This window comes from Bos indicus x Bos taurus, chromosome 17 (genome assembly GCF_003369695.1).
Source record: "Bos indicus x Bos taurus breed Angus x Brahman F1 hybrid chromosome 17, Bos_hybrid_MaternalHap_v2.0, whole genome shotgun sequence".
NCBI classification, from domain to species: Eukaryota; Metazoa; Chordata; class Mammalia; order Artiodactyla; family Bovidae; genus Bos; species Bos indicus x Bos taurus.
This window is the reverse complement of record NC_040092.1, coordinates 11448460-11470647: the sequence shown is the minus strand read 5'-3', so window position 1 is coordinate 11470647 and position 22188 is coordinate 11448460. Positions and strand designations below refer to the sequence as shown.

Here is a 22188-nt window from a genome sequence, read left to right as displayed (position 1 = left end):
CTCAAACATTAAGTGGATATGTGAAGTTAACACATTTAGACTTCCAAGTGTCTTGAAAGCCAAAGCCAGAGGAGAAAGCCTTTAGATTTGGCAAGAAGAAGCTCATGGATGTAGGGGAAATGGTAGGCTCAGAAGGAAATGACAACAGTCATACATACATAATACATGTACATGCCTATCTGCTTTAAACAACTGCTGATGTCCATCTAAATATCTGTCTATCTCAACAGTCACAATCCAAGCCTGTGGAGAGTGTGCAGTTGTAAGCAGAGCCCGGCTCACTACTGGCTTAGGAGACCTTGATTTGGCAGGGCCCCATGGGAAGAGACAAGAGGTGAGTGAGGTGGAGGAGTCTGAGAGCAAGATGACCGAATCACAGGAACCGAGGGCCAGGAAAAGGGTTTCATCCCGGGAAGAGACCCCTCCTCTAAGACTTAAAGGAGAAGGAAGGAGTTAATCGGAAAAATACAGAAGGGTTCACAAATATGGCGCACGTAAAGCTGGATGAGAGCAGATATGTTAATAACAGAGGTCACACATGGAACGCGATTTCAGCGAGGTGAGGCGAGACGTTTCAGAGGACGTGGAGGTGATGATTTCAAGTGGAGTTGAAGACGCTTGGGAAGAGGTAATGGGGCCCGTCAAGGGAGGCATGTGTTACTCTTTTATACCATGAACTGATTCTTTAAAAAGCTATTGCGTGATGGCCTCTAGAAGTTTCTCCCAGCATTACTAGTCCAGGAATCTATGACTTCTGAGTAAGTGCATCTCATTCACCATAGAATATATCCCTGCTCCACAACTTCCTGGTGTCTGCACTCTCTTGAAAGAAGGAAGGAAATATATGTGCAGGAATAAAACATATCCAAGCAGTCAGAACCACTGGTGAAAAGACACAGGAAAAAGAAAGAAGGAAGTGTATCTGAGGAGGTGATGATAACCAGGGACAATCTGGGGGTACTTGCTGACAGAGAAACTGATGGGAGAACCAAGTGTACCTGGGGCAGGTATCTTGGAAGCAGGTGGAGCTTTGGACAGGTGTGGCAGGCACTCTGGGTTGACTGACCCAACCCCACCCACGGCTGTCTTCACCGCCCGCCTTTATGGAGTCACTTTTAAGCTGCAAGCAATGCATGACAACGGTTCCAGGTAACGAAACATAAGACGTTGCTGGATGAGGCTTCGAATAAGATGCCCTGTGGGTAGGTGTCCTCCACTTTTCTGTCCCTCCAGCCTGATGATGAGCCCGCCATGCAGAGGTGCAACAGCTACTCTCAGTGGCAGGAAGACTCAGCTAGACAACTCAAGAGGGCGGAGCCAGAAGGAGCTAGGGATGAGCGTGCCCCGGGTGACACTCGGCCATCTCTGGAAACATCTTTTTAAAAGAACTGATTTACTTATTTGGCTGTGACGGGTCTTTCTCTTCATGGCACACGGGCTCTCCAGTTGTGTTGTATGGGCTCCAGAGGGTGTGAGCCTAGTTGTCTCTCAGCACGTGGGATCTTAGTTCCCTGACCAGGGATCGAACCCACATGCCCTGCACTGCAAGGCGGATTCTCAACAGGGAAATCCCTGGAGACGTTTTTGACTATTGCCCTCGGGCGTGGTGCACACGCATCTCCTGGGTAGGGAACCAAGGGCTGCTGCTCAACGTCTTACACGGCTTACACCGTGAAGAACTATCCAGGCCCGAATACCAACTGTCACGGTGGAGACAATCTGCTCCCGGGGAAGCCTGATGGAGCTGTTGAGTGAGTCCTGTATTGCCCGCCTTAGGATTTCATCAAATGGGACCAAAAAAACCCAATTGTTTAAGCACCTGACTTGGGCTATCTGTAATGTGTGGCTGAGTGAATCTCAAGTTCCTAGAGCAGAGGAAGCTCTTGGATGGAAGCCCATCCCAGGGTAATCTCCAGACGACACTTCCTTTAGATGACTTTTTTTGGCACGTTCCACGGTTGTATGGGACATCCCGACTTATCTTTGAAGCAGAGAGAAGACAACCATTCAGTCGCTTCTTTCGCTAGAAGATGCCAGCACCAACGGTGCCCTCCACCCACGTTGCCAGTAGGATCGGCTGGGTCCAAGATCACAGGCCTAAACGAGAGGTTAGGAGTCATTAGAGGCATGCTTTTTCAGAACTGGTGGCCTCAGAATTAGGGGCCCATTCTCTTTTCCATGATAAAACAATGTGTCTTTCTAGCTTAGATGTCAGTCATTCCAATGTACCGAAACAGTTCGAAAGGATTTCCTAGAATTAAATCATATGTGTCAGAAAAGTTTTGCAAGCTATTCGTTATTACGCACGTGAAGGCATGATATAAACATCTCCCCATGCTGGTGCAACTGAAATATGATTTATTTAATCAACTCTATTTCCCAGATGGCTCAGTGATTAAAGAACTTGTCTGCCAACACAGGAGATGCAAGTTTGATCCTTGGGTTGGGAAGATCCCCTGGAGGAGGGAAATGGCAACCTACTCCAGTATTCTTGCCTGAGAAATCTCATGGACAGAGGAACCTGGTGGGCTACAGTCCATGGGGTTGTGAAGAGTCGGACATGACTGAGTGACCGAGCACAGACTGTCAAGTTGGTCACACCCATGGCTGGCAAGCCACGGTATCTTTTTCTCTTTTTTCACCCTCCTTCCTCCATTTTTTCTCAATGTTCCTTTCTTTCCTCTCGCTTCCCTTGTTTTGGCTCCCCGCTGCTGGCGCTGAGTGGATGCACTAAGATTCCTTCCTATTCTTGAGGATAACCGTTTTGTAGGATGGAGATGGGAACCTGATCTAATAAATAACCTGTAGGATCCTTCAGCAGTGAATAATAGCATTAGTTCTCAGGGACACTCTTCCAACTCCCACACCTTTTAGACCTGCTAACGAATCCCTGCTTTTCCTTCTGACCTAGAAAGATGAAAGCAACTCAGGACCTGGTACCCTGGTCCTTCCCTCTCTGTTCCTCCTGGATGACATTTCCCCTGCCTCCCTGGAGACCGTGGGAGGTTCTGACGGTCAGCACAGTTCCCTTCTCAGTTTCATATGAGGAATAATGAATCAGGGTCCCTGGGAGGTGAATTCCGGTCACCAAAATAGTGTTGGAGGGAATAAGGGTAAGAAACGGAGGGGTTTGGGGCACCTGGTTCTCCGGATCTGGCCCAGGAGGAAGTTCCGCAGAATCTCATCATCAAAACTGTAGTTGACCGTCCAGAAGACACAGAGATGCTGATATTGTATGACCAACTCCAGGACCGTCCGGAAACCTTCAGCCATGTCAAAATCCTGTGCCCCGCTCCCCTTCTCCCAGGCGTAGATGGTGAGCAGCTCCAATGCGTACTTAGGGGGCAGAGACCCCTTTTGCTTCAGTTTTTTTTCACACTGAGGGGAGAGTGGAAACATCAGACGATACTGGTTAAAGCAGGGAGGTGACATGAGTGTAGCAAGAAGGTACACACGAAGGATGCTGCGGCCACAGCAGGACAACCGAGTCATGAGACACAGCCCTGGGGGGATCGGTCTGCTGGGGGCCTGAGAAGGGCCACCCTGCAGCTCAAAGGCAGCCAGTCAGGCTTCTTTGTTGAACTTTGCCTTTATGTGCCCTCCCAGAGTTATAACACAATCTTGTCCTGGATTTCAGTGGCTGGGACGGTAGAGAATCTGCCTGCAATGAGGGAGACCTGAGTTCCATCTTTGGGTCGGGAAGATTCCCTGGAGAAGGGCATGGCAACCCACTCCAGTATTCTTGCCTGGGGAATCCCATGGACAAAGGAGCCTGGCGGGCTATAGTCCATGGGGCCGCAAAGAGTTGGACACAACTTAGCCACTAACACTTTCACCACTTCCTAAAGCCCCGCTCTGCTAATTATGTGGCCAGACATTCCACCTCCATCATTCATTCCTGATCCTCCAATGTCCCTACCCAGCAGGCAGAGGTCACCATGATGAAGTCATGGGGAAGCAAAGTGACTTGCCCAAAGTCACCTAGGAGCCCTGAGCACTCTGAGCTCCCCGGGGCTTGGCATAGAGCTGGAAACCACAGATTTGGTCTTTTCCAGCTTCAGGAATCTGGACACAGAAAGGGAACATCTCCCGAAAGAGCAGCTATTGTGTGGGGCTCAGAAAGTGCCCCATGAGCTGATGGAAGTGAAGGGAGGTAAACCAGTATAGAAAATGCAGCCCCTGGTGCCGCCTGTCATTCCAACCTGCTTTCCAAGAGTAGCATCTGTGTGTATCATGGGCACCCATCAGAAGGTAAGCCATGACTTGTAGGCTTGCACATCCCAACTTCATCCTCCCTTCGGCTCCAGAATTATTTGGGTGCCAGAGCAAAGGCAAAATAAGCCACATGTAGCAGCTTTAGGGGTATGAGGGGCTTACATCTGACCCAACTCAATGGGGTTAGTGGTGTAAACACCACAAAGACACTCAGGTTAAGAGCGGGAAGATTCCTTCATGTGGTTCAGTCTCCACCCAGCTTGGGCAAGTGTGAGCACCAGGTAAGGACTGGTTTCGTGGTCACAGAGTACTGATAAAAATAAAGACCAGGACGGTCCGGTGGCTAAGAATCTGCCTGCCAATGCAGAGGACTCGCATTCAATCCCCGGTCTGGGAAGACCTCACATGCAGCGCGGCAACTGAGCCCCAAGTGCTACTGAGGCCTGCATGCCTAGACCTTGTGCTCCAGCACAAGAGAAGCCTGCACACCGCAACTCGAGAGTAGCACCTGCTCGCTGCAACTGGAGAAAGCCCACGTGCAGCAACAATGCAGCCCACATGCAGCCCACGCCCAGTGCAATCAGAAATCAACACAATAAGGGCTTCCCTGGTGGCTCAGTGGTAAAGAATCTGCCTGCCAATGTAGAAGACACAAGTTTGATCCCTGCTCTGGGAAGATCCCGCATGTGGCGGCGCAACTGAGCCCATACACCACAACTACCGAGCTTGCGCTCTAAAGCCCGGGAGCTGCAACTGCTGAAGCCTGCGCACCGAGAGCCCGCGCTCCGCGACAAGAGAAGCCACCACAATGAGAAGCCCGTGCACCGCACTGGAGAGTAGCCCCCACTTGCAGCAACTAGAGAAAAGCCCAAGCAGCAACCAAGACCCGGTAAAGCCAAAAATAAGTAAAAGCATTTCAAAAAATACAATAAATAGATCATTAAAAATAACAATAATGAGGTGGCTCTAGGAAAAGAGCCGTCGTACCCCTTTCTACCAGTGCTTCAGCAGGCGGATTAAATCCTTCAGTTTCAGGGGCAGGGAGCGAACAAAATTGCGCTGTAGCTTCGTGAAACACGCAGAAAATTCTCCCTCCAGGAAGACATCAGAAGGTTTGTACAAATGGATGAGTTCAGTATAGGTCCTGGGGCTGGGTGTGGAGCCAGACTTCAGTTCACCTAGCATGGGCGAGAAATTTACATTATGCTATAGTCTCTCTAGACAGTAACAGATCTCAAAACACTGTTAATGTAATTTAATCCTGGGAAATTACTTTGAACTCCATTGGTGTATGTAAACTACTGATGTCTAATATCTCCGGAGTAGTGAGTTATTAAAAATTATATGGTTTATATGACTATAGATGGCATTATTAAAGTGTTATCTAGATCTGCACTGTCCTATAGGGTAGTCATCAGCCAGGATGGCTATTTGCATTCAAACTCATTAAAGGAAAATTGAAAAATTTAGTTCCTCAGTAGCACTAGCCATATTTCAAGCTCTCCATAGATACAGAACATAATATAGGACATTTTTGTTATTGCAGAAAGGCTTTCTGGACAGCGCTAACCTGAACTTTGGAAACTATGGCCCCCAGATGACACCTGGCCCCTTTCTTATTTTTATAAATAAAGCTTTATTAGAACACAGTCATGCTCACTTATTAATGTATTGCCTATGACTGCTTTCAAGCTACAAAGGCAGAGTTGAGTAGTTGTGATGGATACATTATGGTCCTTAAAGCTGAAAATATTTGCTCTCTTATCTTTTATAGGGCTTCCCTGGTGGCTCAGATGGTAAGGAACCTGCTTGCAATGCAGGAGACCCAGGCTTGAAAAAGTTAGCTGACCCTCAATCTATATACTCTCATTTCCTCTCTAAAGACACTAAGAACCATTCAGAAGGAAAGTACCAGAGTCTTCTTGATTTTGATTTGGAAAATGCCTGACGTAGCCTTGGTTTCTTTTAATACATCATTGTGTATCTGTCACTTACAAATTGAATTTCTAAAGGAAATTTTTGCCTATGATTGAAAGTGAACACCCAGATTTCCTGTTTTTGCCTCAGAATTTCTCCCAAAGTCTATTTTTAAAATTTCCTTCCCTAGTACTTGAGACATTTTATCTATAAATGTGTACTGAATTCCTGTGTACCTCATTCTTTGATCTGAGAAGACAATGGCACCCCACTCCAGTACTCTTGCCTGGAAAATCCCATGGATGGAGGACCCTGGTGCTGTAGTCCCTGGGGTTGCTGTGAGTCGGACACGACTGAGCGCCTTCACTTTCACTTTTCACTTTCATGCATTGGAGAAGGAAATGGCAACCCACTCCAGTGTTCTTGCCTAGAGAATCCCAGGAACGGGGGAGCCTGATGGGCTGCTGTCTATGGGGTCACACAGAGTCGGACATGACTGAAGTGACTTAGCAGCAGCAGCAGCGAGTGATACCCTGGGAATATACGATGCAGGTTCTGGCTGTTGCTGTTGTTGAGTCGCTAAGTCGTGTCTGACTCTGAGACCCCATGGACTGCAGCCTTCCAGGCTCCTCTGTCCATGGGGTTCTCCAGGCAAGAGTACTGGAGTGGGGATCGAACCTGCATCTCCTGCATTGGCAGGCGGATTCTTTACCACTGAACCACCAGGGAAGCTCTCTGGCCTTCATCAGGATACTTAAATGAGAATAAAAATGCACACAGGTGTAAGATGCTGGTGTCATCATATCACCTGTTGGGGCACTGGACCCAAGGCTGATTAGTTAGTCGCATGACTTTCCCTCTACACTGCCCCTGCCTCCATCACACCAGAATCCTTCCTTCTTCCATCACGCCAGAAGCCTCTTCCAGAGGCTCAAGTCTCGGGAGTCTTACCTAGGGCATTAAACGCAGGCAGCACATCAAAGTCAACACTTTCATTGAGGACTTTGGATTTCAGAGTGAAGCTTAGCACCCAGGGAGGCTTCCATTTTGAAATCTCAAACTTCACTTCAAAATCCTTCTCCTGCCGACAGGCTTCCAGCTGCTCATGGATTTCCTTGATGATGTTGTATCTCTCATTTTTTGGGGAGGTGTAGCTTTTCAGCGAGTTTGCGAACACTACGAGGCTGGCATCAGAGCCAGTCTTCAGAGACGTGCCTTTCACAGTCGACCCCCCCTAGGGAAGAAAGGCAAATCGAGATACAGCGTTTTCTGGAGCTTGAGCCCCTCGCCCCTCGCCCCTCGCCCCTGTGGGCTGGCACCTGTTGGGCTAATTGATGAGGTTGCCAGGGGTAGTCCCAAGTTTGTGTCTCCAATTAGGGCTGAGTCCTAAGCGGAGTGTTTCATTTTCCCAATAGAATCCTCTGATTCCAAAGGTGGTTTGTCTCACACTTTTTGATGTGTGAATTTACCCACAAACAACAGATAGGTTAGTTTTAAATTACCTGCTTCTCAAGTCAACGTCCTAAATACTTCCGGTAAAGACTTCATAGCTTTACAGACTCAGGGACACAGAGAGCAGACTAGTGGTTACAGTGTGGGGAGGGGCGGGGGCAGGGCCCACAGAGGTGGGGTGTAAGAGGTGCAAACTATTAGGGATAAATAAGCTACAGCGACATACTGTATGCCATGGGGAATAAAGCCACTATTTTATAATAACTATAAGTGGAGGGTGCTCAGTTGCTCAGTCTTGTCTGCCTCTTTGCGACTCCATGGACTGTAGCCCTCCAGGCTCCTCCGTCTGTGGAATTCTCCAGGCAAGAATATTGGAGTGGGTTGTCGTCTTCTCCTCCAGGAGATCTTCCCAACCCAGGAATTGAACATATATCTCCTGGGTTGCAGGTGGATTCTTTACCGCTGAGCCACCATTTAAATTACATTGTCTTACAAAATCGTGAATCACTATATCATACACCTTGCGTGTGCATGCTCAGTCGCTCAGTTGTGTCTGACTCTTTGCGACCCCATGGACTATAGCCCACCAGGCTCCTCTTTCCATGGGATTCTCCAGGCAAGAATACTGGAGTGGGGTGCCATCTCCTACTCCAGGGGATCTTCCCGGACACAGGGATCAAACCCGAGCCTCTTGCATCTCTTGCATTGGCAGGTGGATTCTTCACCACTGTGCCACCAGGGAAGCCCAACCGTATGTATACCTTACTGTACCTTGTATGATACTGTACAGCAACTATACTTGAAGTCAATCATTTTAAAAAGAGACCATAGTGAGGAAAAAATATCCTCAACTAATAGTAAAAATCTAAAATTTTCCCACTACAAGAGATACACTACAAGCCAAGGATGGGCAAGGAGGGCCAAGCAGTGATCCTTCACCTCTGGGTCAACCTTGGAGGCTAACGCAGAATCGGAAGTCTGTTGGGAACGGGAACCCCCTGGTGGTCCAGCGGTTAGAACTCCGTGCTCTCAATGCCGTGGGTTCGATACCTGGTGTGGGAATAAAGACCCTGCGAGACACACAACGTGCCCCGCCCCAGAGCCTATCACGAATGACTTCAGCAGTGCCTCAGCACCCTCCGCTGAGAACTGGGGTCCCAGGCGCTGCTCTCCCCAGCTTCCCTCCCACATCCTTTGCCCTCACGTTTCTGGTGGTCACAACTCTTGCTGAGATCCAGGGACTACTTAGTTCCCCGCAAAGAACAAAGAAAAAAGCCAGGGCTCACCTGGATAACTTGAATCTTTGTAGTTGAATGTCGAAAGCAATTTTCTTCAAGGAATGAACAGATGATTTTAAGAGCTTTCTTGATCTGGTCTTGGAAAGTCTGGTTGGGCTGGAGAAAGTCCTTGACGAACTTATCTAGCAGATGGCCTGGGGTTATGTAGAGTGAGGCAGGCTGTGGAAGGAGCCAGCTATGAGATGCCCCCTGGCAGCCACCACCCCCCATCCCGCTTCCTCCCCTGCCTTCTCTGTTCCACCAACCCCTCCCTCCTGCTCTCCAACCCTCCTGCTGGTACCTTTGTCATCATGAGTTCTCACATCAACATACCCTAAGAGCATGCCTGAGAGTTCCAGGTGGTGCCCAAGATCCGCCTGAAACAAAAGCTCCCCTCCTTGCTCCTCCTTACCCCCTAGGAGAGATCTGGCTCCTTCTCCCAAACAGGTTTGTGATGCCCTGGGCTCTGAACCACTCTCTCATTTCCACTTTCTGTTCTGGCTTCGTCTGCCAGTTGCCAGTACCTCCTATGAATAGCTTCTCATATTCCTTCCTTATTTTCCCATTGATTGTGGGTATTGTTGACTCCTGATGATCACACTCATTCCTTTTTTCGAGGTTCTGTCAGCCTCTGTCAGACACCCTGTGCCCAGGTGGACTGGGTTTCCAGGCGCTGCTGTAACAAACCACGGTTCTGGAGACTAAACTCCTGAAATCAGAGCATGGGCAGGGCCAGGCTCTCTCCCAAGACTCCGGGGAGAATCCTTCCTCGCATCTTTCAGCTTCTGGCAGTCCTGTAGTCTTCCTTGTCTCGTGGCGGCATCACGCCTGCCCCTGCCTCCGTTGTCACGTGACCTCGTCCACTCTATGTCTGTCCCTGAGTGTCTTCCTATATGACCCAGTCATAGGATCCAGAGCCCATGCTGATCCAGGGTGACCCCTTAACTGATGATACCTGCAAAGACACTGCTTCCAAAGAAGGTCACACGCTGAGGATCTGGGGGGATGTGAATTTCCCGGGACACTATTCGACCCTTCACGGCAGGGGATGTTGTTCCCTCTAAGTGTGTTGAAGAGAGGGATGTCCTGGGGTCGGAGGGGCTGTGTGCTCATTCTGAAGGGGGCAGTTCCCTGCTCTCGAATCAAATGGGGTCGTGGAGGGTGGGACCTGCTCACTCCCTCGCACCTCTGGTTGCTTCTGGAAGGAAACCACATTCTGATGAGTAAAGGGGATCTGACACCCGCCCAGAAGTGTGGTTCTCTCCTCTTCAGTAGAAAACATCAGATGGCACATGCCCTGTAGACCACAGCTCAAGACACCTCACCCGAGCCTCTTCTCTTTGCTGTTTTGCTCAGGCCTCAGCCTGCAGAGGCAGTTTGCTTCTTGCTCTGGGCAGGGAAAACAGCGGTACCCCTCCTCAATGTCCGAGTCCTGCTCTCTGACTCTGCCTACCTTATGCAAAGATGGGACCTAGCAGATATGATCAGACTTGTGTGGATCGATGTGCTTCTCCTTTGGGGAGGGGAGGGGGAAGTCAATGCATCTGGCTGCGTCATTAGTTCCCATCTCCCGCCTCACTTCTCACTCTCATGCCCCACCCCCATAGTGTGTGAAAGGAGCTCAGGGCCTGATCCAGCATTTGCTGGGGGGCCACCACCCACATCTCCTGGGCTCTGCTCCATTTCACCTGTCACCACCTTCTCACCTGCTTCCTCTCTTGCAGAAACGAACTCTCTTGCAAACTCTCGTTTGCAGATGCCCCCATTCTTCTTTGTTCAACTTTACACTTTACCATCATTTTAATGGAAGGGAAGGCCCCTAAGGGTGTGTGTACAGATTGAACTGTGTCCTCCTAAAAACTGCATTGAAGTCCCGACCTCTAGGCCCTATTCATGTGAGCTTATTTGGAAACAGAGTCTTTGAAAAGAGGTAATCAAGTTAAGGGGCCACCCCTGGTCGTTCAGTGGTAAAGAATCCACCTGCTAATACAGGAGGTGCAGGCTTGATCCTTGGGTGAGGAAGATCCCTTGGAGCCGGAAATGGCAACCCACTCCAGTATTCTTGCCCAGGAAATCCTGTGGACAGAGGAGCCTGGGGGGCTAGTCCATGGGGTCACAAAAAGAGTCGGACAGTGAGCAAACAGTGAAAAGAATCGAGTTAATGAGGTTGTTACTGTGGGTCCCTTATTCTGTATGATTGGGGTCCTTATAAGAAGAGCAGAGAAAAAAAAAAAAAGAAGAGCAGAGAGACGCAGAGACAGACAAGCATGCAGGGAAGACGTTGTGATGACACAAGAGAGGCTCACGCGACAACAGAGGCAGGGACTGGGGTGACGCTGCCACACGCCAAGGATTTCTTGCAACCATCAGAAGCTGGAAGAGGCATGGAAGCACTCTCCCGTGGAGACTTCAGAGGGAGCACAGTCCTGCTGATGCCTTGATCTTGGACTTCTAGTCCCCAGAACTGAGACAGAATATATTTCTGTTGCTTTAAGCCACCAGTGAGTGGTACTCTGTCACAGCAGCTCTGGGCAACCAACTTAGGGTAATCTCAGATAGACTGTCGTCCAAGTGTCAGGCGGGCCCTGTCTGTAGCAGCACACCAGCTGTGCTGGAAAGCTCTCTCACCAGAACATTCCAAGATGGTCCAGGTGACTCGTTCTGCCTGAGAGAACGCAACCAGTTTTGAGCTTCGTGTTTTAGTTGCAGCCAGCAGGTGTTATCCATGCTCACATTATTGGTTGGGTCAGTTGGATCCAAGATCACTGGCCTATAAATTCCATTAGGTCAAAAAATAATAATCAGTTGGGTTGCTTGTGGGAGAAGAAATCAGTTTAAGGGAGAGGGCTGGACTGGGCACCCAGGAATCTGTATTTTACCTCCTGCAGTTCCTCCCAATTGCTGAAGTGCTTTGTCTAAGATGTCTAGCCTCTCTGGTCCTGTTTACTCTGCTTCACGGACATGTTCCATTCATAAGCTAATAAAACGGTCTCCTCTTTTTGCTGACCTGTCTCCTTAGCCCCTCTTTCTATGAGGGGAAGTGCTTGCTTTGTGGACAAAAGATGACAATGGTTTAGAATGTGAGAAATGTTGAAGCATTCCTCTTGCAGACAGACCTCTCTTTGCCTCCTTAACCACTGCAGCTCGTGTTCTTTTGACAGATCCCCTGGCTGCGGAAAGGGGGATGGACCCTCATTCTAAGGGGGCACAGCCTGGCATGCAGATAAAGAGGGAAGGAGAGATGGAATGGGAAGCTTGGTACCTTGGGGCTTGGAGCTGGCTCAGCAGGATGTTGCGGACGGTCTCATCTCCAAAGTTGTAGTTGACTGTCCAATAGACACAGAGCTGCTCCTGCTTCTCAATGAGCCTCAGAACAGTCCTGACACCTTCAGCCATATCAAAGTCCTCCGCTCCACACCCCTGTTCCCAGGCGTAGACTGTAAGCAGCTCCAGTGCATATGGAGGGAGCAGGGAGGGATTGATCAGCTTTTCCTGGCACTGTGAGAGGAGAGAAGCCTGGCAGATAACTTGGGACCCGTGCCAGGGGTCTGAAAGCAAGAAACTAGAAGTCTATAGGAAGTCACCATCCCCTGCTAGTGACAGAAATGATATCGTGGCTAAAATCCCATAGACTGACAATAGCAAGTGTTGGCAAGAATGTGGAGCACCTGAAACTATCATCCACAGCTGATGGGAGTGTGAACTGGTGCAACCATTTGGGAACGCTATTCAGCTGTATTTACTAAAGTTAAATTTATATCTATATAGTTCACAAATTCATTCATATGTGCCATGTGTATATGTATACACATATACATACATATTCAAATATGTAGCTAAGTCGCGTCAGTCATGTCTGACTCTTTGTGACCCCATGGACTGTAGCCTGCCAGGCTCCTCTGTCCATGGGGATTCTCCAGGCAAGCATACTGGAGTGGGTTGCCATGCCCTCCTCATTCATGTATATATATATAATATATGAATATATATTGCATATATAAGGTATATGGACTTCCCAGGTGGAGCAGCAGTAAAAGATTCCACCCCACCAGACAATGCAGGAGATGCAGGAGACATGGGTTTGATCCCTGAGTCAGGAAGATCCCCTGGAGGAAGAAATGGTACCCCACTCCAGTATTCTTGCCTGGGAAATCCCATGGACAGAGGAGCCAGGTGGGCTACAGCCCATGGGGTCGCAAAGACACAACTGAGCAACTGGGTATGCATGCGTGCGTGTGTCACACACACACACACACACACACACACACAGTATACCTTATAGCACAGCAGTTTCACTCCTGCATTTTTACCCAAGAGGAATTGACTGCTTCAAGTCACCAAAAAAAAAAGACATGTAGGGGAATATCCATTGTAGCCTAACTCCTGATAGCCCCAATTTGGGAGTGACCCATTCTCTTCGCAGTGGAACGCATCCAGGTACAGTGTGGTAACACAATGGAGTAGTATCAAACAATGAAGAGCCTCGACTCCCTGCCACAACATGGAAAAACCTCTCAGGCCTAACACTGAGCGAGAGGCGGCAAACTTAAAGTACATTTAGTAAGATTCCGTTGACATCGAGTTTAAAAACAAACAAAACTAATCTGCGGTGACAGATGTTAGGACAGAGGTTTGTTTGGGAGCAGTATGGACTGGGAGTGGGCAGCCTGCTGGGGTGCAGGCAGTGTGCCCTATTTGGATCTGAGGATTGCCTGCTGCTGCTGCTGCTGCTGCTAAGTTGCTTCAGCTGTGTCCGACCGTGCGACCCCATAGACGGCAGCCCACCAGGCTCCCCCGATAATGCACTGAGCCATATTCCTTTGTGTGTGTGTGTGTTTGTGGCATGTGGGATCTTACTTCCCCTACCAGGGTTCGAACCTGAACCCCTGTATTGGAACGGTGGTATCTTAACCCCTGGACGACCAGTAAAGTCCTGAGCTGTATTCTTGAATGCGAACATGTTCAGTTCAGTTCAGTTCAGTCACTCAGTCGTGTCCGACTCTTTGCGACCCTGTGGACTGTAGCCCACCAGGCTCCTCTGTCCATGGGATTCTCCAACCAAAAATACCAGACTGGGTTTCCTCCTCCAGGGGGTCTTCCTGACCCCAGGGTCTCTTGCATTGCAGGCAGCTTCTTTACTGCCTGTGCCATCATTCTTAACGTTGTTGTATGGACACTTAACCCAAGATGAATCACCTCAGTCAAAGGGAAACAGATGATAGATAGCAATAGACACACAATTTGAAATTTACCTTTTGAAACCAGTGCTTTACCAAGAGGATCAAATCCTTCAGTTTGCTGGGATAGTTGCTAAAAAACTTCTCCTGGAGTTCAGTGAAGCAGACTGAGAACTCACCAGGCCTGGCTTTCACCATATCCAAGGATCTTTTGAGTTCTCGATAGGTCCAGAGGCTAGACTTCTCACTTAAGCCTGGTGTGAAAGAGAAGCAGAACTTCTGATTTTCAGGGACCCTAGCCTCGGTGAGCCCACAAAGAGGCTGGATGCAGCTAGATAGCACACGCTCACTGCTTCATGTATAAGAGGATGGGGTTATTTACATAAAAGGTGAGGGGTGGTCTGTCCTGCTAGATAATAAAATGTAGTTAGGCTAATATTTAGTAAAGAATGTAATTTTAAAATTCCCCTGTAGTTTACTTTTCTCAGAAATGAAATGAAATGAAATGAAATGAAATGAAATGAAATGCCAGTCGCTCAGTCATGACCAACCATCTGAGCTACCCAGGGAAGCCCTGCTTTTCTCAGAAAGCAACCATTATTGTTTCGTCTAGGGGGAAAAAAAAAAAAATTCAAGTTTGTAATGTGTCACTCTGCCGTCATCTCGTGGAAGCTTCTGGATACTTCATGTGAGGAAGACCTGGTCTTTCGTTCTCACATCATCCTTGCACGACTGGGAGAGCCAGCAGAGGGCGCTCTGGCCTTATCTCCAACCACCCTGCAGTGACCCAACAGACAGCGCTCTGGCCTTATCTCCAACCACTGTGCTCTGAACCAGAGGAGAGAACACAGGATTTCCTACGAATTCTGAGTCACAGTTATTGTTTGGTTTAGGGGGGGAAAAAAAGAGAGAGAGAGATTCAAATTTGAAATGTGTAACTCTGCCGCCATCTCGTGGCAGCTCCTGGATACTACATGTGAGGAAGACCTGGTCTTTCCGTTCTTACATCATCCTTGCACGACTGGGAGAGCCAGCAGAGGGCGCTCTGGCCTTATCTCCAACCACCCTGCTGTGACCCAGAGAAGTTCAGTTCAGTTCAGTCGCTCAGTCGTGTCCGACTCTGCGACCCCATGAACCGCAGCACGCCAGGCCTCCCTGTCCATCACCAAACTCCCGGAGTCCACCCAAACCCATGTCCATTGTGTGGGTGATGGCATCCAACCATCTCATCCTCTGTCGTCCCCTTCTCCTGCCTTCAATCTTTCCCAGCATCAGGGTCTTTTTAAATGAGTCAGCTCTCAGAATCAGGTGGCCAAAGTATTGGAGTTTCAGCTTCAACATCAGTCCCTCCAATGAACACCCTGGACTGATCTCCTTTAGGATGGACTGGTTGGATCTCCTTGCAGTCCAAGGGACTCTCAAGAGTCTTCTCCAACACCACAGTTCAAAAGCATCAATTCTTCGTCGCTCAGCTTTCTTTATAGTCCAACTCTCACATCCGTACATGATACTGGAAAAACCAGAGCCTTGACTGGACGGACCTTTGTTGACAAAGTAATGTCTCTGCTTTTGAATATGCTGTCTAGGTTGGTCATAACTTTCCTTCCAAGGAGTAAGCATCTTTTATTTTCATGGCTTCAATCACCATCTGCAGTGATTCTGGAGCCTCCCAAAATAAAGTCAGCCACTGTTTCCACTGTTTCCCCATCTGTTTGCCATGAACCAGAGGAGAGAACATAGGACATCCTACGAATTCTGAGTCACACTGTCTCTTCACCTTGTCTCCAGCCCCTCCTGCTGAAATGGAGCTGGACTCTATGTCCTTGCCTCCTCCCACCCTTACCATGCTCTCTGTCTGCTTTTTGCCTGGGGAAAACTTCAGTCAAAGGATAAGTTTAACCAGAGAGATGAGAACATGCAGAAACAAAGGAAAAGAGTCAAAGGAGACCAAATAATAATAATATGTCTGCCTTTTGCCTGGGGAAAACTTCAGTCAAAGGATAAGTTTAACCAGAGAGAGGAGAACATGCAGAAACAAAGGAAAAGAGTCAAAGGAGACCAAATAATAATAATATAGTCATTAAACATAATTGAGCTACAGTCTATGGGGTTGCAAAGATACAGACTCCACTAAATGACTAACTCAACATTAAGCTTAGTCGAGGACCTCTGAGAGTTTCCTTCTCAAGGGTTATAGATAACATTCTGAGCCATATCCATGAGCTGTCATATAGATACTGAAACTCCAGGTGGAAGAAGTTAGCTACGCGATGACCAGACTGTACCCATGACATGAGCTGCCGCAGTTCTGAGACTGGACCCCAAAGAAAATGGGAACAAACCGACCCTGGAACTGAAGATAAACTGCAGAAGATAAACTGCATCTAAAACAATTGAGATGATGCTGGTCAGATCACTGATGACCAGTTTGAAGATGCCTGTCGGAGCTTACTGTACTTTTTCTTCATGTAGCCCCCTCCCTCGGTCTAAAAAAGCTCGTCTCCACTGACGATCAGCGGGACGAGTTGACCTTTACAGATGTCTGCCCTCCCCTAAAGTTACTGGCATCTGAAATAAAGCTAATTTTCCTTTCCATCAGGTTGGCCTATTTGTTGACTTTTGGACCGTGAGCAGCTGGACCCACACACCTTTCAGTAACACTTTGAGTCAGGCATGTATTCTCAATCCTTACTGTCCGAAAGGCCCTGGAAGTTAGCTTTTTCTAGCTTTGATCTTACAGTTAGACAAAGGTGGGTTAGTAGTAGGATCAGGGTGAGAATTCAGAGTTGCCTAACTCACAAACTGCTGCATTATTTCCTCTGAACTAGGTCACCTTTCTGTGAATGTGAGTCATCAGGTTTTGTGTGTGTGTGTGTGTGTGTGTGTGTCCACCTTGAAGGCACCATGCCTGACTCTTAAAAGACTCGGGCTTTTATTCTAGCTCTGTCAGTAACTGGGTGTGACCCTGGATACAGTCATTTCTTTCTGATTCCATTTGTTTAATGAGGGGTTGGATGTCAACTCTGATAATTAAGTTTGTGATAATATATGTACCTAATGCTTGAGACTAAGCTGTGACTATGGTAAGTCTTATCCACTCAATAAACCAACCATCCATCCACCCAGTCAACCATCCTTTCATCCATCCACCCAGTCAACCATCCATTCATCTATCCAGTCAACCATCCATCCATCCATCCATCCATCCAACCATCCATCCATCTATCCAGTCAACCATCCATCCATCCATCCAGTCAACCATCCATCCATCCATCCTCCAACCATCCATCCATCCATCCATCCAGTCAACCATCCATCCATCCATCCTCCAACCATCCATCCATCCATCCAGTCAACCATCCTTCCATCCAACCATTGATCCTTTTAAACAGTTGCCCATGGAAGATCCTTGCCTTGATGTTGACCTGATTAGAGGGCAACTCCAAACCTGCTCTAGCTGAACTTTTCTCAGATGTTTTCCCCGTCCTCTACCTCTAACCAACGTTTATTCTAGTTTACATCTTCACTATGGTCTGCAGAAGAGCAGCAACCACCATGAGGCTGGTTGAAAATACAGAATTCTGGACCCCAATCTCTTGAATCAGAGCCATCATTTTAACAGGTTTCTCAGGGGATTTGTGTGCATATCACAGTTTGAGGAATTCTACTCTAGGTTCTAGAATCTAGAACATTTCCTCCAAAGTCAATTAGGAGTTAAAGGAGAGGTTCTAAAGAACAGAGTAAGCTCAAGGTAGAAGAAGTCTTCTCTCTTGAAAGTCTTCCCTGGTGGCTCAAACAGTAAAGAATCTGCCTGCACTGCAGGAGAAGAGGGTTTGATCCCTGGCTGGGGAAGTTCCCTTGGAGAAGAGAATGGCAACCCACTCCAGTATTCTTGCCTGGAGAATTCCATGGACAGAGGAGCCTGGCAGGTTACAGTCCATGGGGCCACAAAGAGTAGGACACACCTGAGTGATTAACACTTTCACTTTCTTTTCACTTTTAGTGGTATTTATTCCATCCCCATGCTGCCCACCACCCCTTTCATTGGCTTTGTTCTCTTGACAAGCCCTTCCAGACCCATACCTCCAACCCTCCCCACCACCCTGCATGCCCAGGAGGGCTCACCCAGAGCATTGAAGGCAGGCAGCACGTTGAAAGTGATGCTCTGCTGTTTTGTGGAAAGCTGGATAGTGACCCTGGAGCTCCTATTGGTGTTCTGGAGCTCCATCTTGGCTGCCAGTTTCCACCTGGACTCACAGTGCTTCATCTGTGCCCAGATTTTGCTGAGGAGTTCATATTGTCTTTTTTCCTGGTCCTGGAATTGCTCAAGGTCCCCGAAGAAGACGACAAGGATACCATCGGAGTTGCCTCTCAAGACCGTTCTCCGGCCATAGGAGCCACCCTACCAGCAACAGAGAAGCAGATGTGAAAGTCTGAACCCTCTGGGGTCACTGGGCACCCCAACAGGCAGAAGTATTTCTCAACTTGAGCAGAAGTTCCACATGTCACCATAGTCTAAGAGTTGAGTGGCCGGTGTTCATCGGTCCACCCAAATAGCTGAATCAGGGCACCCACAGCAGCATTTCCCCTACAAGCCCCAAACAGAAGGCAGCTTGGATGGCCATCAGCAGCAGAGCAGACAAATGTGGTGCGCCCACACAGCGGGATGCATGGCAACAACAAAATGATAACAGCTGCACGCGGCAACGCACGCCTCGTCAACCGGTGGGTTGAGAACAGAGCCCACACGTTACAGCCACACAGCGCACGGTGTCTTTAGACAGGGAGACCAACCTGCTCAGTTTTAGCCCCGAGACGTCCATGTCCCAGAAAACCCTTCAGTCGCAGACAAACCCGGAAGCTTGGTCACTCTATGTGAAGTTTAAAAACAGGCAAAACTAATCTATGTTGTTAGAAGTCAGGAGAGTGGTGGGCTGGGGTTGAGGGTAATGAGTGGATAAGGGGCCCAGGGACTCTTGGGTGGAGGCTGGGACAATTTTATTTCTTGATCTGGGTATAGGTCACATTGGTATGTTGTCTGTGGCAATCCATCAAGCTGTACACAAATCTGTGCACTTGTACATATTTTTTTAATGAGAAAAAAGTTAACAATTTTGAGAGGTAGGACTGCACGGTGGTTAAGGGTGCATGCTCCCAAACAAACTGTTGCCATTGTTCAGTTGTTCAGTCGTGTCCAATTCTGCGACCCCACCCACTGGTGCCCACCAGGCTCCTCTGTCCCTGGGATTTCCCAGGCAAGAATACTGGAGTGGGCTGTCATTTCCTTCTCCAGGGGATCTTCCTGACCCAGGGATCGAACCCACGCTTCCTGTACCTTAGTGTGGATTCTTTACCACGGAGCCACCAGGGAAGCCCTCCCAAATAGATTACCTGAGCTTAAAATCCCAGGTCGAATGCCAACTAATAATAACTTCCCCAAGCTTCATTTTCCTTATCTGGGCCAAGACAGGAGCCATCATGTGTCCAGGTGTCTTTCCTCCTAGGGCCAGTGGGTGTGTGTAAGGGCAGAGGCCAGAAAGCACGTGACTGCAGAGGAGTGTGGTGCTGGAGAGCACAGGGGTGGGGCTGGGCACACGTAATCCCCTCCCCACCCTAGGGTCCTGGCAGCTTCCCAGTATCATTTCTTCCTCAAAATTCCAGAATCTTCAGCCTCCACCCTAGGGTTTGTGCCAGAGCACCCGATGAGGCTTCCCACCTCCTTGGAGTTAAGAAATCATAGAACATTCTTGAATAGTATTATTGAACTCTGGTAGGCTCAGTTACTCGTCTGTAAAATGGGGAGGATAAAAATGCCACAGGTAACCACAGCTGATTTACTGCTGTGGCTTTGTGCCAAGTCCTTGCCAGAACATTATGTGTTTAAGCCTCTTAACACTTGGCACTGAGTATTATTCCCCTCCCATTTTACACATTTGGACACCGAGGCACAGAGAGGTTAAGCAACCTACCCGGGGTCACACAGCAGTAAGGAACAGAATCCACGCTCTCCCAACCTGTACCCCTAAACTCTACACCCTGGTCCATCATGTCACTCGAGTGTGGGTTTAGACAAGGTGATGTCTTGCATACCCAGGGCCCAGAACACAGCACGTGCTCAGCACCAAGTCCTTCTGCCCCTTGGGTCCCAGAAGCACTGACCCCAGCCATCTACTCACTTTGGCCACCCCTGTCACGGTGAGGGACGGGCAGGGTTCCTGCAGGACTTCACAGATGGTGTCCACTGACTGGTCGATGTCTTTCTGACAGTCTTCAGAAGGCCTCAGGTGGTTCTGGATAAACTCCTCCAATTTCTCAGAAGGCTTTTCATAGAGGTGGGACTCCCTGATGCCCATGGCTCTGACTGGCTGCTGAGATGACAGCTGGTGGCAGAACGGGAGGCTGAGGAGAATAAGGAACTTCTGTGTGCAGGGGGAGGAGAGGGGAGAAAACCGAAACTCACACCAGGGGAAAAGGAAACTCAGAGTCTTCTGGCCCAACCCAGGCCTCGCCCCCAGCCTCTCCGCTGCTCTCAAGGGAGGCTTGTAGTTTAAAACATGACCCCTTGAGACAGATTATGAGGGCTTGATATGGGTTATGTCTGTGTCTTTGAGCACACTGCCAGCCCTTTTTGTGCCTCGATTTCCATCTGTAAAATGGGGGTAACAGTGGTACCTATCTCACAGGCTTAATACAAAGATTAAAATACTTGCAAAGTGCTTTGAACAGGACCTGAAATATGGCTAGTGCTGTAAAGTGTTTGTAAAGCAAATAATTTCATAGGGGGCCAGAGGTTTTCTTTTTTTTTAATAATTGAAGTATAGCTGATTTAAAATATTGTGTTAGTTTTCAGGAGTTTAGCAAACTGATTCAGTTATATTTACATCTAAATATATATATATATATATATATATATATATATATACTGTAAAAAATTATTTTCCCAGAGGTCATCTTTTGAGGCTCTTTCCCCTTTTCCCTGTTTCCAATGTTTTTGGGAATTCAGAGTTGATGAGAACAGTGAGGAGAAGAGACCAGAGAGGGCCCTGACTTGTTTCAGGGCACACAGCAAGGCAAGGGTTCAGCCACTTGGGTTTTAGTTCTGCCCCTGAGCAAACACAGGTTCCCAGAGGCCTGCTTCTGTGGGCCCAGTCCCTCAGCGCACATGAACACCTGCCAGGTTTCCTCGGGCATTTAACCACCCCCAGCAAGGAAGGAAAACACGCCCAGTAGCACATAGGCCAGAGGGGAGACAGACGTCAACCCTTGTGTCCAGAACCATGAGAATGAAACTCCTGGGCTCCCTCTGTAACACAGAAGGCAAACATCTCCAAGGTGGGACAGGAACAGACCCCTTTCTCTGCTGTGATGATTGATTTTGTTATTATTCTCTTTTAAATGGTGATTATTTGTTTGTAGCTTTTGGCTGCGTTGTGTCTTCATTGCTATCAGCAGGCATTTCCCAGTTGCAGCGAGTGGAGGCTACTCTCCAGCTGTGGTACACGGGCTGCTTATTACCGTGACTTCTCTTGTTGCAGAGTTTGGGCTCCAGGGTATGCAGGCTCAGTACTTGTGGCACCTAGGGCTTAGTTGCTCTGTGGCATGTGGGATCTTCACAGACCAGGGATTGAACTTCTGTCCTCTGCATTGGCAGGCAGATTCTTAACCACTGGACACCAGGAAAGTCCTGTGATGATTAGTTTTGTATGTCAACTTGACTATGACCATAGTACTCAGATATTTGGTCAAACATTCTTCTAGAATTTTTTTTTTTTTGGAATATATTTTTAAGATGAGATCAACATTTGTAAACGTTGGGGAAAGCAGATTATTCACTATAATGTGGATGGGCCTCATCCAATCAGGCGAAGAGATGAAAAAGGTCTGATCTCTCCCTGAGGAGGAGGCAATTCCACAAGCAGATACTTCTTTGGGTTTCCAGCTACCCTGGCTACCCCACCCTGCAGAATTTGGACTCACTGGCCCCTGCAATGGCACAGCCAATTCCTTAAAACGAATTTTTCTCTAAATCTAGATTTATAAAATCAATTGGTTCTATTAACCTCAAAAGTAAAGCAACCATTGTTTTACCAGCAAAATGGGTTTATTTGGGAACAGCAAAGAATTTCAACTTAGGACAAGCAGGCAATAGC

At 48.3% G+C, this 22188-nt stretch overlaps 1 protein-coding gene across 1 annotated transcript; it reads right to left on the bottom strand.

The window, feature by feature from the left end:
• Window positions 1-641: 641 nt before the first annotated feature.
• Window positions 642-20845, bottom strand: LOC113907459 (2'-5'-oligoadenylate synthase 2-like). The gene is given in 11 exon segments (XM_027566641.1): window positions 642-822; window positions 1938-2097; window positions 3140-3378; window positions 5203-5393; window positions 7084-7366; window positions 8871-9041; window positions 11490-11631; window positions 12124-12359; window positions 14114-14292; window positions 18164-18440; window positions 20215-20845. Coding segments are annotated over 11 exon segments (2145 nt in total). The 5' UTR covers window positions 20392-20845; the 3' UTR covers window positions 642-732.
• Window positions 20846-22188: the final 1343 nt, after the last annotated feature.